Source organism: Lampetra fluviatilis, chromosome 36 (genome assembly GCF_964198595.1).
Source record: "Lampetra fluviatilis chromosome 36, kcLamFluv1.1, whole genome shotgun sequence".
Classification (NCBI taxonomy): Eukaryota; Metazoa; Chordata; class Hyperoartia; order Petromyzontiformes; family Petromyzontidae; genus Lampetra; species Lampetra fluviatilis.
In genome coordinates, this window is record NC_136310.1 from 6145375 (window position 1) to 6166358 (window position 20984).

General features: G+C 49.6%; 1 protein-coding gene across 4 annotated transcripts in view; it reads left to right on the plus strand.

The window, feature by feature from the left end:
- Positions 1 to 4247: 4247 nt before the first annotated feature.
- The window catches only part of LOC144945064 (mitochondrial coenzyme A diphosphatase NUDT8-like), a 47458-nt gene continuing 30721 nt past the window's right edge, over positions 4248 to 20984 (plus strand). Inside the window, exons 1-6 of one of the 4 annotated variants that reach the window (XM_078873276.1) lie at positions 4248 to 4925; positions 6545 to 6631; positions 8599 to 9171; positions 10394 to 10526; positions 11810 to 11890; positions 12841 to 13119. In XM_078873276.1, the coding sequence (XP_078729402.1) occupies positions 8699 to 9171; positions 10394 to 10526; positions 11810 to 11890; positions 12841 to 13119 (966 nt within the window). In that variant the 5' untranslated portion in view covers positions 4248 to 4925; positions 6545 to 6631; positions 8599 to 8698. Of the gene's footprint in view, positions 4926 to 6544; positions 6632 to 8598; positions 9172 to 10393; positions 10527 to 11809; positions 11891 to 12840; positions 15170 to 20984 lie in introns of those variants that run through there. The other 3 variants (XM_078873277.1, XM_078873278.1, XM_078873279.1) reach the window with 3 other exon arrangements.

Below are 20984 nucleotides of genomic sequence, written 5' to 3' on the forward strand. Positions count from 1 at the left end.
CGGTCAGATTCGCTCCTCCCCGCCTCGAGCAATCGAGGGGAACCTTGTGGCATCTGCTGAGATGACTCTCAACTTGAACCTTGGTCCAATTTGTTCTACTGCTTTTAATAAACATTTGTCAGTCGGTTTATATCGGTTTAAAGCCCCATTGAGCTCTTTGTCAATGTGACACTTGCCATCACTTGCCACTGAGAAGCCCAACAGTCCAATTTCTGTAATGAAACTTTTTATGAAAAAAATAAACTTGTATCGTAATTGCTAAAACGGCAAGAATAACCTCCTTTTCTACACCGAAGAAATGCAGGAGGAAATACGAAGCTTTTGCGTAAGAAATGTGCGTTGGAATCATTCAAACGAGAACTTTATTAAATCTTGATTTGAAGCTTTAGCGACTGCAGGAATTACTCCTTGGTTCTTTCGTTAAAGCCGCGTATAAAGAAACAATCGAATAAATAATAGAACTCGACGTTTCGATTGCAACACAAGCAACCGTCATCAGGTGAGAGCTGAGAGAGTGTGTGTGTGTGTCTCTCTCCGAGCTTACATTTACAGTTCTTGCTTGTGTTGCAATAAAAACGTCGCGTTCTATTATTTATTTTATTTTCTTTATACGTGACTTTACCGAAAGAACTAAAGAGAAACTTTTTAAAAGTTTAGATAAATTGAAAAAAAAAAGTGGTTTTCTTTTTAAAACCCAAAGGTAAAAAAATGCACTCTTCACACACCACGACGTAGCGCAGTCCATCTTGGCGCGTGTCTTGGCGCGTGTCTTGACTCGCCCGGGAGACTTGAGATGCAGGCGTGCGTGTGGACATGGTCGGATAAGCGAGCGCCGATGGGGGGAAAATTACCGTGAAGCCGTGCGCGAATTTATTGTTGCGGCGGGCTAGGCTTGTGAACATCTGCTGGAAATGACACCACGCACAAATATTGCACTGGGGGTGGGTGGGTGTGTGTGTGGGATAGGTTTTGTTCTAGATTTGAAGCTTTCGTGACTGCAAGGATTCGTACTCTTAGTTTTTTCGGTAAAGTCACGTAGGTAAAACAATGACATAAAAATTAATAAAAACAAAATAATAAAAATCACGACGTTTCGGAGGAAACACAAGTCTCCGTCATCAGGTGGGACCGTCACAGCCAGATTTGCTGTAGAGCAAATCTGGCTGTGACGGTCCCACCTGATACAGCAAATCTGGCTGTGACGGTCCCACCTGATGACGGAGACTTGTGTTGCCTCCGGAACGTCGTGATTTGTATTATTTTATTTTTTATTAATTTGTATTTCATTTTTTACCTACGTGACTTTACCGAAAAAACTAAGAGTATAGGTTTTGTTGGTAGCCGGGGGGGCAGTTGTGCGGCGGTCGGATGTGCGGCTTAGAAACGAATTGTACAACAGCTAAAAGAGTTGCACGGCAGGGGCGAGGGAGGGAGGGAAGGACAAACACCACGTGCTCTTCTAGACGCGCCGAGAGGTGACGGCAAAAAAATACGAAATATTGTACACAGACTTCTACAGAGAGTGTATATACACACACACAGTATATAGATATTAAAAAAAAGTCTATTTTGGAAGCTTTGGTTGTGTTGCTACGAGCACGGGGATCGTTCTGCGCACGGGTAAAAGGGGTGATGGTTCTGGTGCCGAGTTTGCCTGTCTGTCCGTCGCGATGTCTGACTGTCGGTGTGATTTTGTGGCTTGTTTGGTTGGTCTGGCCGGTCGGGTTGATGGTATGACCGTCACATGTTGTTGGTTGGTCTGGCCGATCGGGTTGATGGTATGACCGTCACATGTTGATGGTTGATCTGGCATTGTATCAGTTTTTGCTGCCTGTCAGATTGAAATTGTATATGTATAGCTGTCAAGTTGGACGTTGGCCTGTCAGTATGGATGCCAGGTTGTCTTAAGTCGGCGCTGGTTGTGAGGTTGGCTGTCGTTGCCACGTCGCCTGCCCGTCAGGTTGAATGTCTGGCTGTCAGGTTGCCTGTTTGGCTGCCTGTCAAGTTGGCTGTCTGTAATATTGGCTGCCTGGCTGTGTTGTGTCCGGTTGTTTCATTGGATGCTTAGTTGTGAAGTTGGCTGTGGTTGTCCGGCTGACTGACTGACTGACTCTGGATACATGTGGTTGTCAGCTTGCCTTTCTGATTGACAGGTTGGCCGTCTGGTTGTCATATTTGCCCTGTGCTTGCCAGGCTGGATGTCCGATTGGCTGTCAGGTTGGCTGTCTGTCTGATTGGCTGTCTGTCTGATTGGCTGTGTCTGATTGTCTATCTGACTGGCTGGATGGTGGTCTAGTTAGTTGTCTGACTGGTCAGTTTGGCTGTGGCTCTGTGCTTGTCTGAAGGAGGAGGGAGGGAGGGATGTAGGATATGTCGTGGGTTGTGAGTGATCTGGTGCCTTGTTCAGCGGGAGCTGTGGAGGAGCGTTTGTACATAGTGGAGTGTGATTGTACCATAGTGTATTTATTTTGCAATAAAACTTTGGAAATCACAATGTCACCAGTGTCATTTACGCGGCTCGTGTCAGCGGTGGTGGTGTGGGACCTTACACACTCAGCAGCTGCTGCCCCCCCCCTCGCTCAAGTTTTCTGTTCGGGATATTTGGGCTCCCTTTTAAAATTGGGGGAGAAATGTAATTGCAGTGCACAGCAGCCTCGTATTGATGCGAGTCTGGCAAGTGACTCCGTGTATGTCTCCATGTCTCCGCACATTGTCTCAGCGTTTCCTGTGTTTGTGCCTTGTGTCTCTCTGTGTATGTGCCTGTGTGTTGGTGTCGATGTCTCCCTGTATGTCTCACTCTCTGTGTCTCTGTGCTGTGTTCTATATCTGACACCTCTTGGAAATCGATGCATCGTCTCCCTGTATCTCTCTCGGTGTCTTTTGTCTCTTCGTGTCTCTTGGTGAGTCGCTGTCCATGTCCGTGTCTTCTGTCTCCCTGTGGCTCACTCGATCAGTTCTGTCAACCCCTTGGACCAACGTTGGCCCAATGTGCCATGTTCACCGAGGAGGTACGAGAACAACGGGACATGTCATGCGGTCAAAAAGGACATCTCACAATCTTGACTTAAAGCTTTCGTGACTGCAGGAATTCGTATTCTTTGGGTTTTTCGGTAAAGACACGTAGATAGGTTTAAAGAAAATCGTTTTGTTGTTAATTTTTGTTATTTTCTTTGAACCTATCTACGTAACTTTACCGAAAGACCTAAAGAATATGACATCTCACAACACCAGATAATGATATAGTACAATGCATTTTCCTGGGTGGTGTATTACTCGTCGTCAGCCATGCTCATTCCACTGCTGGATGAAGTGTGCGCCCATGTTGATTATTTTGCAGCTGGCAACAACAAAAATCAAGAAAACTATGGACCAGTTTCAACATTCAGTTTCTCATCAGCAGTCAGGCTTTGCTTGAACCAATGTTGGCGAACTGCCCAGATGTTTACGTATAGACAAGGACCGGCTTCAGCATTTAGTTTCTCATCAGCAGCAGAGATGGGCTTTGCCTGAACGATTCTGGTGAACTCCCCAGATGTTTAGAAGCAAGGACCGGCTTCGGCATTTAATTTCTCATCAGCAGCAGAGACGGGCTTTGCCTGAACGATTCTGGTGAACTGCCCAGATGTTTATAGACAAGGACCGGCTTCGGCATTTAGTTTCTCATCATCAGCAGCAGCAGTCAGACTCTGCTTTGACCAATGCTGATGAACTCCCCAGATGTTGAGGCAAAGACCGGCTTCAACATTAACTTTCTCATCAGCAGCAGCAGCAGTCAGACTCTGCTTTCACCAATTCTGATGAACTCCCCAGATGTTTAGAGGCAAGGACAGGTTTCGATATTCAGTCTCTCATCAGCAGCAGTAGTCAGGCTCTGTTTTAACCAATTCTGGTGAACTCCCCAGATTTAAATTTCGATTTAAAGCTTTCGTGACTGCAGGGATTCATCTTCTTGGTTCTTTCGGTAAAGTCACGTAGAAGGGAAATAATACAAATAATACAAATAAAACATAATAAAATACAATTCTCACGACGTTTCGGCCACAACGCAAGCAGCCGTCCTCAGGTGAAGACCAGGTCTGTCGGGGAGACAGCGTCTGAATTGCGTTGTGGCCGAAACGTCGTGAGAATTATTTTATTGTTTTATTTTTATTATTTTATTATTTCACTTCTACGTGACTTTACCGAAAGAACCAAGAAGATAACTCCCCAGATGTTTAGAGGCAAGGATCGGTTTCGACGTTGAGCTTCTCATCAGCAGCAGCAGCAGTCAGACTCTGCTTTCACCAAATGCTTGCGAGCTCCCCAGACGAGCTCGGAGTGATCCAAGCGCAGCTATTGCGGCCTCTAGCGGCCGCCACGTGGATGTGCGTTCCAATGACCCGCACTGTACTCCACGTACAGTAAGAGGTGGCCAGGGTGACACTGGGTGGAGGTTTTGTCTCGTTTGGGAGTCATCCTTTAGTCGGGATAGCTACACACAGACACACACAGACGTGTGTCTGTGTGTGCCGGTCCTGTGTGTGAGTGCCGGTCCTGGGCTCCCCCCCCCCTCCCCTAGGTCGGCTCGGCCTCAAGCGAGTACCTGTTGTAGCGGTGTGGAGTAAACATCGTAACTTGGGAGAGACAAAGGCGGTCGGGCGTGGTGCTGGCCCCCCACCCCCTTCGTGATCAACTCGGTCCCAGCAGTCTGTTAAAGGGTCGATATCTTTGTTATTGATCTCGAATTGACGCTTTTGTGACTGCATGAATCCATACTGTTTGGTTCTTTCGGTAAAGTCCCGCGGGTGTATTTATTTGTCTTTGAGGGTAGAAGGTTGTGAGGGTGGAAGGTTGTGAGGGTGTCTAAGAGAAGGACATCTTGTGAGTCGCTCTCCTCGTGCGAGATCACGTCTCGTCGTGAGCGACAACACCGTCGTCGCATCTCGGTGAGTGGACACTGACCCCATCACAGCCACCATCATCATTACCATCACCACCATCATCACCATCACAGCCACCATCATCATCACAGCCACCATCATCACAGCCACCATCACCACCACCATCACAGCCACCACCATCATCACAGCCACCACCATCATCATCACCACCATCATCACAGCCACCACCATCATCACAGCCACCATCATCACCACCACCACCATCATCACAGCCATCATCATCACAGCCACCACCATCATCACCATCACCACCATCACCAACATCATCACAGCCACCATCATCATCACAGCCACCACCATCATCACCACCACCATCATCACAGCCACCACCATCATCACAGCCACCATCATCACCACCACCACCATCATCACAGCCATCATCATCACAGCCACCACCATCATCACCATCACCACCATCATCACCATCACCACCATCATCACAGCCACCATCATCATCACAGCCACCACCATCATCACCACCACCATCATCACAGCCACCACCATCATCACCACCACCATCATCACAGCCACCATCATCACAGCCACCACCATCACCACCATCATCACAGCCACCTGACCATCATCATCACAGCCACCATCCTCACAGCCACCATCCTCACAGCCACCACCATCATCACAGCCACCATCATCATCACCGTTGTCAACGGCGGGGGGTAGACTTAAAGCGGTTAGGGTTCCACAAGTTTCAACTAAAACAGCCGTGGTTATAATCACGGGCGGGGTGGGTGGGGATGGGGGCAAAACTGGACCATGTATTTTTTTTAGTAGCTTACAATAAAGATTACAAATATATATGAGGGATGTCTTCCCCTCACAAAAGGATGAGGGCCCACAGTAGGATGGGGGCCCACAATAGGATGGGGGCCCACAATAGGATGAGGGCCCACAATAGTGCGAGAAGACCGCCGTCTTCAGATCGATTCCAACGTAATCGAACGTCTGACCCTGCGCCTCTGTCGTTCATGCAGGGGGTGCGTAGGTTTGCAGCGCCCCCTGCATGAAAACGACGGAAAGTGCAGCGTTCATCACAGATAAAGTTGTGCGCTGAAATAAGAGTATGGATTAATACTGGTAGGAACCTCCTGGTTACACCAGCCCACAGGGGATTATTGTGTCCGTCGTGCAGGGAGGGGTTGGGTGGGGAGGGAGGGGCTGGGTGGGGAGGGTGGGGCTGGGAGGGGTGGGGCTGGGTGGGGAGGGGCTGGGTGGGGAGGGGAAGGGTGGGGAGGGGCTGGGTGGGGAGGGGCTGGGTGGGGAGGGGAAGGGTGGGGAGGGGCTGGGTGGGGCTGGGTGGGGAGGGGCTGGTCACCCCGTGGTGCCCTTATAAAACTCAACGTTTAACCTACTCACACCGGCTTGTGCCCGCCCTCACAGTGGGGCATATTTGCGGAATACACCACGCCGCCGTTGACCCTGGCCATTGACCGAGCAACCCAACGTTCCTACCAGCTCCCTCCGCAGGAATGTGTTCGGGCCTTGTCCACCACCCACTGCCAAAATCAGACGTGTCTAAACCCTAACGTGCCTTTGAGATGTGGAGGTAAAACCTCTGATGTGGACGCACGTGCTCTGCTGTCGGCCAGACAGCTGTTGTTGTTTATCTGTGGCAGGAAGACCGAGTGTGAAACGCTGTCTTCAAAGTCTGCGAAGAGGGATACATGGGAGACGAGGTGAGATATATACAGACACTGAGAGACACACACGGAGACAGAGACAAACAGATGCAGAGGAAGACAGAGAGAGACAGGCCCAGAGAGACATGACGGAGCTGCAGAGATGTATAGTACACGCAGAGAAATAGAGATGGGGTCTACACTAAAATAGACAGGCATACACACACAGAGACAAAGAGAGAAATAGCCACAGAGAAACGCATTAGAGAATTCGACAGACACAGATGGAGAGACGGTGAGAGACACGGACGCACAGAGAAACAGAAAAAGATAGACACGGAGATGGAGCGGTGGAGAAACAGAATACAGTCCATGAACAGAGAGCAACACAATACTGATAGATACAGCGAGACAGAGACACAGATACAACATCAGAGAGACAGAAATTAACAGTGTACAAGACACGGGGATAGCACACACATGGACAAACACACACATGCGGACGGACAGCCGAGACACACGCAGAGAAAAGACGTGGATAACACTGGTCAACAACAACAAAAATTGTTTTTCTGGCCTGGACTTTTGCAGCTGTTTTAGACTAATTTCAGGGTGCTGATTCCAAATCTGATCTCAGATTTGCTCTATCACATCTCATTTTTATGCTATCGGCATACCCCATTTTCATATATTTTACCCGAAATTAACTCTGTCACTTATGATTGCAAGTTGTTGCGAGTCAGTGACTGCTTTAGTGTTCAAATGCGGTGATGTATTTTTAGGATAGTGTGTTTATAATATCATTTTATGTAGATATCCACATTAATTTAATATTTTTCTTCCGCAGTTTTTATTGAAAATGCAATATTTGATATCTCAAAAACCTGATGTGATAGACAAAAAAATTACCTTAAACCCGTTGGAATACCTTATGCCAGAAAAAGCGTGTTGACCAGTGTAGTTATTGGCAGCAAGGGTGCCGTGCACCTTGGGAGCGGCACAAGTGTGTGAAGGTGGTTGGGGTGGGTTGGGGGTAATGTCAGTGAAAGGCCGGTGATGTCACTCACGCGCCACCCGATGTCATAGGGCCATGTGGCCGCTGCCGCCTGTGTGCATGCCTACACGTGGTGCAAATCGCCAGTCACCTCAAGTCAACGAACGGCACCTGGGTCTGTCCCGTGACCTCCCCCGTCAGCGAGCCTTTCGTCGCATAACTGGGCATCTGTGATTTACTGGACATGTGTGGAAAAAGAGCTTTGTTGCTCTTCGGATTCCTCCAGTCTCAGTAGTGATTCCGACTTCACGTGGCCTCGGAGTGCACCTGGCCTGGCACAAGTACCGTCGAGACGTCACCGCCACTTGGTCGCGAATGGACGCTTTTTGTACTGTGTGCTATGAACCTGGCGACCAGAGTACGATTCCCGCTCACACCCAACACCAGTGACGAATATCTGAACCGGTCCTGGGCCTCCATCCCCTAGGTCAAGCGTCAGGGTCAGGATCAAACCCACGACCTGTATACCAGGCGAGGTCGGTAACATCTCGCCACCATGGCACCCACAATATGAGGACAGCATTTTCCCACAAATAAGTACAGAGTATGATGTGTAAACATCTCCACTTTGGTGACAAAGGCGGTGTGCGCGGTGCCTGCCACCCACCCCCTCGTGTGCCGTGCTGGCCTCCATAGGTGCTCGTGAACAGCACTTGAGTCAGCAGTTTGTTAAGGCTATAACGGGGATCTTGGTACACGTACAACAGCCCTTTTGTCAATCCACTGCTGGATGAGGGCTTCCCAATGTGCTGTGGCGGTGTTTATTTGACCATACTTAAGACGCCATCACCTGTTTGAAAATGCCTTCTCTCTCTGGTTCTCTCTCTGGTCTATTTTAGCCTTTCTCTCCCTGGTTGCTTCTCACTCATCCCTTCCTCATGTATATGCGCAACACTCTGATGTGCATTGTTTAAGGGGTGCCTTATAAATACAAAGTATCTTTAATGCGTTTGTTTTCTTTCATTACCAGAACCGAATCACGGGCACCTGAACGTTGCCACCTGCGCAAGAGGAATTCTGGAATTAAGCAGAAAACCCTCAGCAGGGCGGCGACAGAGCAACACGGGGAGATGTTCGCACGGCCCGCGGCCCTGCGGCACAGCCTGCGGCCTTGCTTAAGCGGCCCCGTCTTTGCCACGCCACTTGTTCCCTCGTCCTCCGACTGTTCGTCGCCCCGCTCCACCTCTTGGTCTGGGCCGTGGCACCGCCGTTCCCCCTTCTCGTCGCGTCCCGCACGGACGGCATTGTCGCGGGAGGATGCGGAACTCCTCGTGGCATCGTGCCTCGACGTGCCGAACCGCGAGCGGTGCCGGCGGGAGCTGGCCCGGAGGGACCGTGGGACCACGCGGGTGCAGCAGCAGCAGGTGCAGCAGCAGGTGCAGCAGGTGCAGCAGGTGCCCATCCCCATGTGGACTCCGTCCCAGGGGAGCCGTGTGGACGCCGCAGTGCTGGTGTCGCTGTGCCGGCACGCCGGGGGGGAGCCCAGCGTGCTGCTGACGCTGCGTTCACGCACCATGCCCGGCCGACATAGCGGGGACGTCTGGTGAGGAGAGGGACTTGGCCTCCCTGTGCGCGCCCGTTACCGCACCGCTGCGCCTTGAGACGCACCGGATGAACCAAGGAATTAATAAAAGATCAAATACGCATTTACACATCCCATAGGCATACGGCGGCCTTCTGGGAGGGCGCGCATATTTTTGGCAGCACGCACACGGGTTAAAAAAGTTACAAATTCGTAATGCGCACAGCTTCCTTCGATTCAGAGGCGTGGGCACAAGTCGATGCCAATATTCGAGTGATCAACCAACCTTCCTCGCCTCCGCAGTGCTGGATTACAGGCGAGTCACAGGGCTCCGTGCAAACAAAAGTCCAGACCGATGTTGATGTTCAGTTTCTCAACGGTCAGGCTTTGCAATGCTAGTGTTGATTCCAACAATCACCACGAGATGGTGACCTAACCCTGTTGGACAACGAGAAATAAGCAGACACTTAACCTGCGCGTGTCTGCCTCTCTCACACATCATTTCAGCGGCATTCATTCAAGACAAACTCTGGACTGGTTTCGACACACAGTGTCTCATCAGCAGTCAGGCTTGCTTGACTCAATGCTGATGAACTAACGATATTACAGGCAGACCCACCTGTCTATTCACGATATGGGTCCTAGTTCGATGCAAAATGATATATAATACACGGCATGAGCGTACTTGTGGAGAATATAAATAATAAAATAGATAAGCAGACTAATGTTTTTTTGTAATATTGCACTGACAGCGGCCCTAAAAGAAAATATCAGGCTCTTCAAAGGAGAGAGATTCCACAGAGATTTGAAGAATATTTCCACTACTCTCCACTAGGCAGCGCGCTAACCCTGCTAAATACTACTGCTAGGTTTTTTATTTTACCAGGTAAGGCCCACTGAGCTATTTCGCTCTTTTTCAGAAGCGATGTGGCCACAAATGATGTCAGCCAAAGAAATACTCTGAACGCATGTCAATTATTATAAATTTGGAGGGAAAAACCGGAGGACTCGGAGATAAATCCACGTGACCACGGGGAGAGAGAGACACGCAAATTCCAAATATACAAGCGTCAGGGTCAGGATCAAACCCACGACCTGTATACCAGGCGAGGTCGGTAACATCTCGCCACCGTGGCACCCACAATATGCGGACAGCATCTTCCCGCGTTTATCTCTCCGCGTAAAAAAAATATTTTCCTACATCCGTGTGGCTACATCGGGTATCTGTCTTTTTATCTTCCAGTTTCCCCGGCGGCAAACAGGAAGAGGGGGACCGGGACGTGGTGGAGACGGCGTTGAGGGAGGCGCGGGAGGAGCTGGGGGTGGACATCAGCGGTGACTCCGTGTGGGGGCTCCTGACCCCCGTTCCAGACGTGGTACGACACAAACGCACAAACGAACGCACAAACGCACGCACGCACAAAGCTCGCCTGGTGGCAAGTGCTGTTAAGTGAGTCGCACCTATGAAGGCCGGCACGGCACACGAGGGAGTGGGTGGCCAGCACCACGCCCGGCCGCCTTTGTCTCTCCAGCAGCGATGTTTACACGATGCACCAGGTAGTCATTTGAGGCTGTGTCGATTGAACTGTTTCAGATATTCGTTGCCTATGAGTGTGAATGAAATTCAGGTCGCCAGGTTCATGGCGCAATGTGCTACCACTGCACCACCGCTACTCATTGGGGCTTGGGGGGGCCGCCAATTCAATCTGTGGTGCTGTGTGTACGTGTGTGAGTGTGCGAGAGTGCATGTGGGGAGCTGTAGTGTAGCGGTTAGCGCGCTGCGCTATGAACCTGGAAACCCGGAGTCGATTCCCACTCACGGCCAACACCAGTGACGATTATCTGAACCGGTCCTGGGCCTCCCCTAGGTCGACTCAGTTTTAAATGAGTACCTGGTGCGGTGTGTAAACATCGCCACTGGGGAGATATAGGCGGTCGGGCGTGGTGCTGGCCACCCACCCCCTCGTGTATCGTTCCGGCCTTCATAGGTGCTCGCTAACAGCACTTGCCCCTACAGTCTGTTAAGGCTATACGGGGGATCTTTGTCTTTGTGTGAGAGTGCATGTGTGCGTTCGTGTGTGCGAGTGTGTGAGTGCGTGTGTGGCACCTGGGTCTGCCCCGTGACCTCCTGCCAGCGGGCGTTCGACACTTCACGTGGCCTCAACCTAGGGGAGGCCCAGGACCGCTTCAGATAATCGTCACTGGTGTTGGCCGTGAGCGGGAATCGAACCCGGGTCGCCAGGTTCATAGCGCAGTGTGCTAACCGCTACACCACCGCTCCCCACATGGACTCTCGCACTCTCGCACACACACAGCACCGCAGATTGAATTGGCGGCCCCCCAAGCCCACAAACGCCGTGGAGACGTCACTGCCACTTAGTGGCGAATAGCGGTTGTTGTGTGATTCATACAGTGGGGAGCACAGGTGGTGCATCTGCCAGTTATCTCTGTCAGTCAGCTCAGAGCACCTGGGTCTGTTCCGTGACCTGACAGCAGCGAGCCTTCCACATTCCACGCGATGACATCAAAGTGCACATAGCCTGGCACAAGCGCTGTAGTGACGTCACCGCCTCTTAGTGCCGAATAGCGGCTGTCGCTGTTGTCGTTGACGATTCCAGTTTGCTTGCGCCGCTGTGTCTTGGTGTGCGTGGTTCATTAGACGGGCAAAATGATGGTGTGGCCAGTGCTCGCAGACCTGGGAGAAGTTGACCCGGGCGCCTTGAATCCCAACCCAGACGAGGTGAGGCAGCCGCCTAACCCACGCCGAAGACGCTCAACAATATGAGACAATACGGGGTTCTGTCATCCGCCACGATCTATCCATTAACAACCACGCCACCTCTTGGGCTCAATCACAAATTGCAAAATCACGGGAAACAATAACGTTTACATTTTTGCCTTGCGTGTAACGGTTGTTTGACGAGGCTGTGTTACGAAACGGTTACCCAAAAAAACAAATGGCCCCCAATATTCCTGGACAGTTTGTCGTTTGCTTTGTAGAGATTCTGCAGATTTCCTGGCCTCTACTTTAACAAACGTCGGTCGCATCCACAAAGTGCAAGGGACCTCCTACGCACAAGGTACCCAATTACTCCAAGCGGTGACCTGGAACTTGAACCCAGGATCCCGTAGGGTCTGGCTCGGTGTGTCGATGTGAATTCTAACCCCCCCCCCCTGCCCCACCCCCTTCCCCAGGAGGAGAACCCAAGGCCTGTTGTCGAGGCGTGACCAGAGTCTGTCAAGTGTGGGATTGAAGTGCTCTCTCTCCCCCCCCGTTTGTCCGGGCCTTGCCCTATTCTTTACACACGCGGAGGGATAGAACGGGAACTCTCTGAATTGGTTTCTATATGCAATCGCATCCTAAGGCACATTACAAAAATAAATTAACGTAAAATTAGAGTGGATATGGGTGGTGGTGGTCAGGGCCAGTGGTGTAGCTTGGTTGGCATGGGCCCCGCTGCAAGGAATGAAATAGGGGGGCCCTGCTAAATTTCCCCCCTCGCTGCTGATTGTGACGATTTTAATGATGGCGATGGTGCCACTGGGGACGACGGCGATGATGATGGAGATGGCAGTGATAATTACAAAGATAGCGACGGCAGTGTTAATCGTGACGACGACGGTGGCGACGACGATGATATCGACCACACACCCCCTCCTCCACCCTCACCGCCCTGCCCCCCCTCGCAGGTAGAGGAGGCATTCCTCGTCTCTCTGCGCCACCTGTGCGACCCCGCGCACCAGGGCTACACGCGGTTCCGCGCTCACGGCGGCCGCTACGCGTACACGCTGCCGCTCTTCAGCACGGGCCGCTCGCCCCACGCTGCCTCCGCTGCGGCGACGTCGTCGGCAGAGTCGGCGGCTTCGGCGGCGGCGTCGGCCTGGGGCGGTCACAGGGTGTGGGGCCTCACCGGCGTGCTGCTGGACCAGGCGCTCGCTGCGCTCCTGCCGGAAGTCTACAGCTCCAAGGTTCACGGCGCCAGATTCTCGCGCCCCTCTGGGGGCAAGGGTCAAACGCGGGTCACCCGGACTGACCAGTAGCGGTGGCAGCAGCAGCAGCAGGAGGAAGAGGGCGGGTGGGTGGGCCGGTTTGGAACGAGGTTTGGCGTGACGTGCGGGGAAAGCGTCACAGTTACCGTGGAACGATCTCTGCTCTGCACAAGGCTTGAGCGCTGCGTGCCGAGTGGGTTGAGAGGGTGAGAAATTCGTGTAGTTCCCTAGTTTCCTGGGTAATTCTCGCCACCATGGGTGGTGGGTGTCCAGGCACCCCCCCCCCCCTCAACTAGGTGTTCAGATGTGGCTAAGAGACACCAACGCTATATCGGGACAGCACAGACATGCACACGTACCGTCAATGCATATACGCATCGAACAGATGCAGTCAACACACACATCCGGTCAATGCACAGCCACAGCAAACATACATTCACACACGTACAGTCAACACACACAGGGGACACATTCATAGAGGCAGAGCACACACATTCGCAGTCTGCACATACACATACATTCACACAGCACACACAGAGAGCCAAAGATCCCCCATATAGTCTTTACAGACTGTTAGGGCAAGTGCTGTTAGCGAGCACTTATGAAGGCCGGCACGGCACAGGAGGGGGTGGGTGGCCAGCACCACGCCCGACCACCTTTGTCTCCCGACTGGTGATGTTTACACACCGCACCAGGTATTCATTTTAGGCTGAGTCACACACAAACAGTTGTTCAGTCAGCACACATTCACAAAGCACACACACATTCATAGCAGCACACGCTCACACATTCAGTCAGCAGACACACACACACGCATCTGTGCCCCTGCTAGCCTGAAATTTACAGCGCCATTCTTGGAACCTATTACTTTGCCGGATAGGATTGTTGCAATCGCCAGTATTTTCCGTGGAGAATTGCCATTCTTCAAATCTCCTGTTATGCACGGAGGTTACCCGTCAAAGCACAGTTGTTTTTAGTTCAACATTGCTTAGCTTTCGAGATCTGACGAGATCTGGTGGTGCATTGTGGGTGACTTTGTACCTGTGATTTATTTCTATTGCAATGATTCAGGGAAGCGTGTTGAGAACGAGTGGAATCTATTGCGCTGTAAGCGACGCACAAGATTGTATTTTATTATTATATATTGCAGTAATGTATTAAAGTATGTATTAATATCGCAATGGAGTAACCGGTAGCGGTGTTGCGTGAGCAGCGCCAGGTGCCTGCTGAGTGTTGGGAGCGGTCAACAGCGGAGGGGGCAGAGCCAACGGCGGAAATACCAGAGATCAGAGGTCGCAATCGGGTACCCGATACCCGGCTACCCGTACCCGGCCGGGTACGGGTAGCCGGGTAGGCCGTGAGTCACTGGTGAGTAACCGTTTGTCACTCATTTCCCAACGTCTTGTCTCTTCTCACAATTCAAGTTCCTAGAATCAACCCACCCGCGCCTGCAACATGGCTTCATCCCAGAGGTCGCAATCGGGTACCCGATACCCGTACCCTACCCGATACCCGGCTACCCGTACCCAGCCGGGTACGGGTACCCGTTTGCGACACTGGTGCGGCCGGGTACGGGTAAGGAATCAAAACCCGTTTGCGACCTCTGCCAGAGAGGGGAGAACAGCTGAGCTGATGGGGAAAGATTAACCCCGTCTGTAGGGCGGGCTGCTGCCCTCCAGTTAAATTACGACGGCGCGCCTCACTGTTGTACGCGTGCGTCACGCTTAACATTCTTGAAAACTGGATTTGCTCTGATGTGTTCCCCGATTGTATCCACGGCCGCGCTTTCGGCGTCACGGCGTCACGTGACGAAGAATCCCTTTGGATCTCTCGTGGAGCAAGCGCGTGCTCCTCGGCGTGAGGGGAAGCGGATGCCACAGAGCTACCTCTGACTGAGATCGCTTCTTCACGTAGCCTCTGGTCCACACACGGCACTTTCCCCACCCGTTCTGCATATGAGAGTGAGGTTCAATTTCGATTTAAAGCTTTCGTGACTGCAGGGATTCATCTTCTTGGTTCTTTCGGTAAAGTCACGTAGAATGGAAATAATAAAAATAACAATATAATTATTTTAAAATGTTGTCTTTTTATTATTTTATTATTTCCATTCCACACGTAGAATGGAAATAATAAAATAATAAAAATTACATTATACAATTATTTTATTATGTTTTCTTTTCATTATTTTATTATTTCCATTCTACGTGACTTTACCGAAAGAACCAAGAAGAGAGTGATGTTCGTCACGTGCCATTTGTTTAATCGTCAGAGCTGGAGTTTTTTGCTAAATGAATTGCGGAACCAAATTTAACGTGTGCGGTCATTAGTGACTGGGGCTGAGAACCATCAACTCGCTACACTTGAGCCCCCGGTGTAATCACAGGCAGCTGAAACCTGGATTTGAACCCAGGATGCCAGTGGTGCCGGCTCATCGCTCTCACCTCTGGGCGACCCTGCCGCCTCCGCACTTTCAATTATTAATGGGACTTGGCAGCGAGCCTATCGTAAGTGAGTCAATCTCGTCAAAACAGTACAACGTGGCATATATTCGACTCGCTGTGGAATGATGTTATAGGCGGATATGTGAAAAAGGGTCGGATTTGTGAACGTCAATTGAAAATAACCATTGCACTGCTCACAGATAGGTTAGCGGATAAAAAAAATAAAGTGTGCACCGCTGTAAACAACAGGGAATTGCTTGGCCGTGCTTTGGAGGTAAGCAAACGTACGCGAGATTCAGAAGCCGTGGCTGTGTGTGTGTGAAAACGTTGGATTCGTGAACATCTGTAGCACATGACGGTCGTACCGCTCACAAACAATACTGCACTGGGTGTGGGCCGGTTAATTGGTCGGGGCGGACGCGTGACGGTCGGATACGTGAGGTTGTGCCGCATTGCCCTTTACATGTCGGTGCAGGGGGATATGCTGTGTGAGAGCTTGGTGAGTGCTGTGCCATGGAGATCAGTGATAACACGTGAGCTGCTGTGTTCGGGGCCTCTGAATGACGTCAGTATTTTATGTCCTGTGTTTTTTCTCGGTATCGCTTTCAGCTTCAAACGCGTGCGTCACCGTGTGTAGAGAGCACTGGGGGGGGGGGGGTGCGCCCCCCCCACCAGTGCCTACGCTGTTTCTCCATGGGCAGGCGGGTGCGAGAGAGGGCAGATGAGTGAGTAAGCAGGTGTGAGAAGAGTGTGAGTGGGTGAGCAGGTGGGTGGGTAAATGAGTGGATGGGTGGGTGAATGAGAGGACAGATGAGTGAGTGAGCAGGTGGGAGAGCGAGCGAGCGAGTGAGTGGGTGGATGGGTGAGTGGGTGGGTGAGTAAATAGATGGGAGTGTGGGTGAGTGAGTGAGCAGGTGGGAGAGTGAGTGGGTGAGTGAACAGATGAGAGTGTGGGTGGGTGAGTGTGAATGAGTAAGTAGGTGGATGAGTGAGTGGGTGAGTTGAGTGGATGGGAGAGTCAGCGATTGGTTTAGTGAGCGAATGGGTCAGTAACCAGGTGGGACATAGTGAGTGAATGGGTGGGTGGGGTGAGTGTGTGAGAGATTGAGTAGGTGAGGGAGTGAGCAAGCAAAGTGGGTGTGTAAGTTGGGAGTGAGAATGAGCGGGCGTGTGGGAGAGTAAGTGGAATGCTGAGTCTAATGAACAAGACAAGGGAGCTTTCATTTCACCCAAACATTTTCCTCTGCCGCTTCCTCTTACAATCGGCACTCCCTCTCGAAAGTCAGCGGCCACCGTAAATATGTCCTCCCCGAACACAGCGTCTCTGTGGCTCGTTCCTTCCGAAGGGACGGAAGCGCTAAATTCGGCTGATAAATCGCACGCAGCCTGACAAGTCGGCGTGCTTGCCACTGCGCCAGGAAATCGCGGAGTCGACGGTTTGATTACCGCCAATGTCCGTCGAGTCAGCATTTGTTATTTTCGTCGGGAGCCTTTAGTGTTGGCGGAAAACTGCAGAATTCTAGTTGCGTCCGAGTCTGTTGATTTCATCTAGTCGCCCTCTAAGTTTTAGTCGGCTAAAGCCGTCAGCTGTCAAACGTTTTCGTCGACATCTGTGATGCCGTCTCATCATGATCGGTCGCGTGTTGATTTTCGGTGAGCGGCAGCCGTAGTCATCGTCGCGCTTGATGGTTTTCATCTGCCCGGTCATCGTTGATTAAAATTTTAAGCACTTGGCTGACGAATATTTTCCTCAATGCGTTTTGTTCATGAAATTAACACACTGATTAACGCGCTACTTCGCAGGCCGGTGACTGCACCAACGCCATTTAAGACCCTTGTGACATCACTCGCAAGAGGAGGCTGCTGCATGCCGGTCTCGTAACTACATCCCCACATCCAAAAATGTACTCCCGTAACTACATTGGTGGTAGTTACGGGAGCGACGGCGAGGTGGTTAGCGCACTGCGCTTGCATAGCAAACGCTGTGTTTATAAAACCTAATACAGTACCGTGTTGTCCATAATACAGGTTTTTTTGGGTTAGATCACGGAGATATATAAATGTGTCGTTAAACCCGCCACCACCCGTGTGTGTTGGAGAGCAAAGCCACAACATTTAGAAACTGACTACGACGTTTCGCCAGTAATTATAACTAGCTTCATCAAGCGACAGCCAGAATTTTATATTTACGCGATCTAACCCAAAAAAACCTGTTGCGGATGATATTGGTCACGAAACCCCACGTGTTAAACAGTAACCGTGTTGGTTTTGTAGGCATACTATCGACATTCGGAGCACTGTGAATCTCAGCAGCGGTTAAGCCCGGTGCTGAAGCATAGTGTGGCTGATTCAGAATGGAATCCATTGACCACACAAAAAATAACACACCTCATAAATCTGGCTTCAAACCAAATGCCGCCTGGCTCTGTGCGGATGACCCATGTGCAGTGATCCGATATTCACCACGTACGAAGGATTACACTGGTCAACAACAACAAAAAACATTGTTTTCTGGCAATCTTAATTTTAGAACTTTCGTGACTGCAGGAATTATTATTTGGTTCTTTCGGTTAAGTCACGTCTAAAGATAAAAATAATAAATTAAATTAAATAATAGAATACGACGTTTCGATTGCAACACAAGCAATCATCATCAGGTATAATGAAATAGCGACATAATATCTAACCAGAAAACTATAGACAGACATATTAGCAGACAGATATCACCAAGATACATACATAGCGAGAGCAACACAGGTAACAGAGAGGGGTGATCGTCTCTGTGGGGTGGCCTTAAATAGACAGAAGGGGGGGGCGGAGGCAGAGAGAGGGAGGGGGGTTAGAGAAAAAATTAGCATATCAATGAGTGGTCCATAAAACGTGGTGCTGCAAGTACGATGGCACGGCAAGCAAGCCTGAAAATCAGGAGAAAGACACACTAAAATTAAATAACCTAGTAAAATATCGAAATGTAATGTAATACAACACAGAGGGTCGGTCAACACACAATTAACGCATAGCCTGGTTGATTACGTATTTCAAAGATTGCTAAGTTAGAATTTAAGTGTGAACATTCTAAAGAGGACACAGGCAGAGAAAACAAGTCGCCAGAGAGAGAGAAAAAAGATAAGCTTAAAACTTCCCCGTAGAAGTGGTTCAATCTTAATTTTAGAACTTTCGTGACTGCAGGAATTATTATTTGGTTCTTTCGGTTAAGTCACGTCTAAAGATAAAATAATAAATTAAATAATAGAATACGACGTTTCGATTGCAACACAAGCAATCATCATCAGGTATAATGAAATAGCGACATAATATCTAACCAGAAAACTATAGACAGACATATTAGCAGACAGATATCACCAAGATACATACATAGCGAGAGCAACACAGGTAACAGAGAGGGGTGATCGTCTCTGTGGGGTGGCCTTAAATAGACAGAGGGGGGGGCGGAGGCAGAGAGAGGGAGGGGGGTTAGAGAATGTTCACACTTAAATTCTAACTTAGCAATCTTTGAAATACGTTATCAACCAGGCTATGCGTTAATTGTGTGTTGACCGACCCTCTGTGTTGTATTACATTACATTTCGATATTTTACTAGGTTATTTAATTTTAGTGTGTCTTTCTCCTGATTTTCAGGCTTGCTTGCCGTGCCATCGTACTTGCAGCACCACGTTTTATGGACCACTCATTGATATGCTAATTTTTTCTCTAACCCCCCTCCCTCTCTCTGCCTCCGCCCCCCCCTTCTGTCTATTTAAGGCCACCCCACAGAGACGATCACCCCTCTCTGTTACCTGTGTTGCTCTCGCTATGTATGTATCTTGGTGATATCTGTCTGCTAATATGTCTGTCTATAGTTTTCTGGTTAGATATTATGTCGCTATTTCATTATACCTGATGATGATTGCTTGTGTTGCAATCGAAACGTCGTATTCTATTATTTAATTTAAATTATTATTTTATCTTTAGACGTGACTTAACCGAAAGAACCAAATAATAATTGTTTTCTGGCCTGGACTTTTGCCACTGTTCTAGACTAATTTCAGGGTGCTGATTCCAAATCTGATCTCAGATTTGCTCTATCACATCTCATTTTTATGCTATCGGCATACCCCATTTTCATTGATTTTACCCGAAATTAACTCTGTGACTTATGATTGCAAGTTGTTGCGAGTCAGTGACTGCTTTAGTGTTAAAATATGGTGCTGTATTTTTAGGATAGTGTGTTTATAATATAATTTTATGTAGATATCCACCTTTATTTAATATTTTTCTTCTGCAGTTTTTATTGAAAATGCAATATTTGATATCTCAAAAACCTTATGTGATAGACAAAAACTGATGCCAGATTTGGAATCAGCACCCTAAAATTACATTAAAACCGTTGGAATACCTTATGCCAGAAAAAGCGTGTTGACCAGTGTTATTACTGCTGTTAGTGTTGCCGTTTGTTTTTACGCCACCTTTGCACTCATAGCGCTCAAAGCGCCTTGCATCGGTTTAAATCATGATCAGTCCACTGCTGTTAGAAGGTCTCCCCAAGCCGTTACCATCTTGTTGTGGACCTGCGATGCAATGATCAATACAGCGACTGATTTAATCGCTGCCATCAGCAAGGCGGTCACCCTTTCGAGCGTGTTTCCCTAGCTTGGCTGACACTCCGGCCGTGAGAGGCGGCCTGTCATCCGTTATAAAGCAGGACAAGGTGGGGCTTTCTTCTTTACAAGGCAAGCAGGCAAGGTCTCGTAGTGATATCTCCTTGCACAAGGGTTTATCTTGCAGGTGATCGAGTCTTAAAGACCCCCACCCAGCGTTATCGTTGTGTTGCGTTTGATGGCGAGGTCACGAAGGCTCCGGTTAGTTAGTGCTGCAATACACTTTTATTACAGCACAATTGCACTATAAACGTCATGTCACGTGACAAAGTATACATTCAGACATCGCGCAGGGGAGCGCTACCTCTGAGAGGCCTTCAAGTAACCTCTTGTCCACACAATAGGGGCAGCACTTGTCCACCCGCTTTGCTACAGAGATAATGTGTCACATGGTGGTATAATCACAGTATCTTTTTTTATTTAAAGCGCTGGAATTCAGCTAAACCCTTCCTGTTGGAGAACAGGCAATGGAATTAGGTATCAGAGATCTACCTCAGATCCACTCAGTGACCTATGTCGACACAACAGTGGGCAGTCTTTTTTTCACATGCACGTGAGAGAGGTTTGTGGCATGACAGAATTTTTTTTAATTCTCAGAGCTGGAATTTTGCCAAGTTAAGTGCAGGACTAAATTTAATGTGATGGCTTTTTTGCATTTGTTTTCGCGCGCAGTCATTGGTTTACCAGGCTGAGCCCATCAACTCACCGCACTTTACAATCCGACTTAATGACGTCAGACTGCCT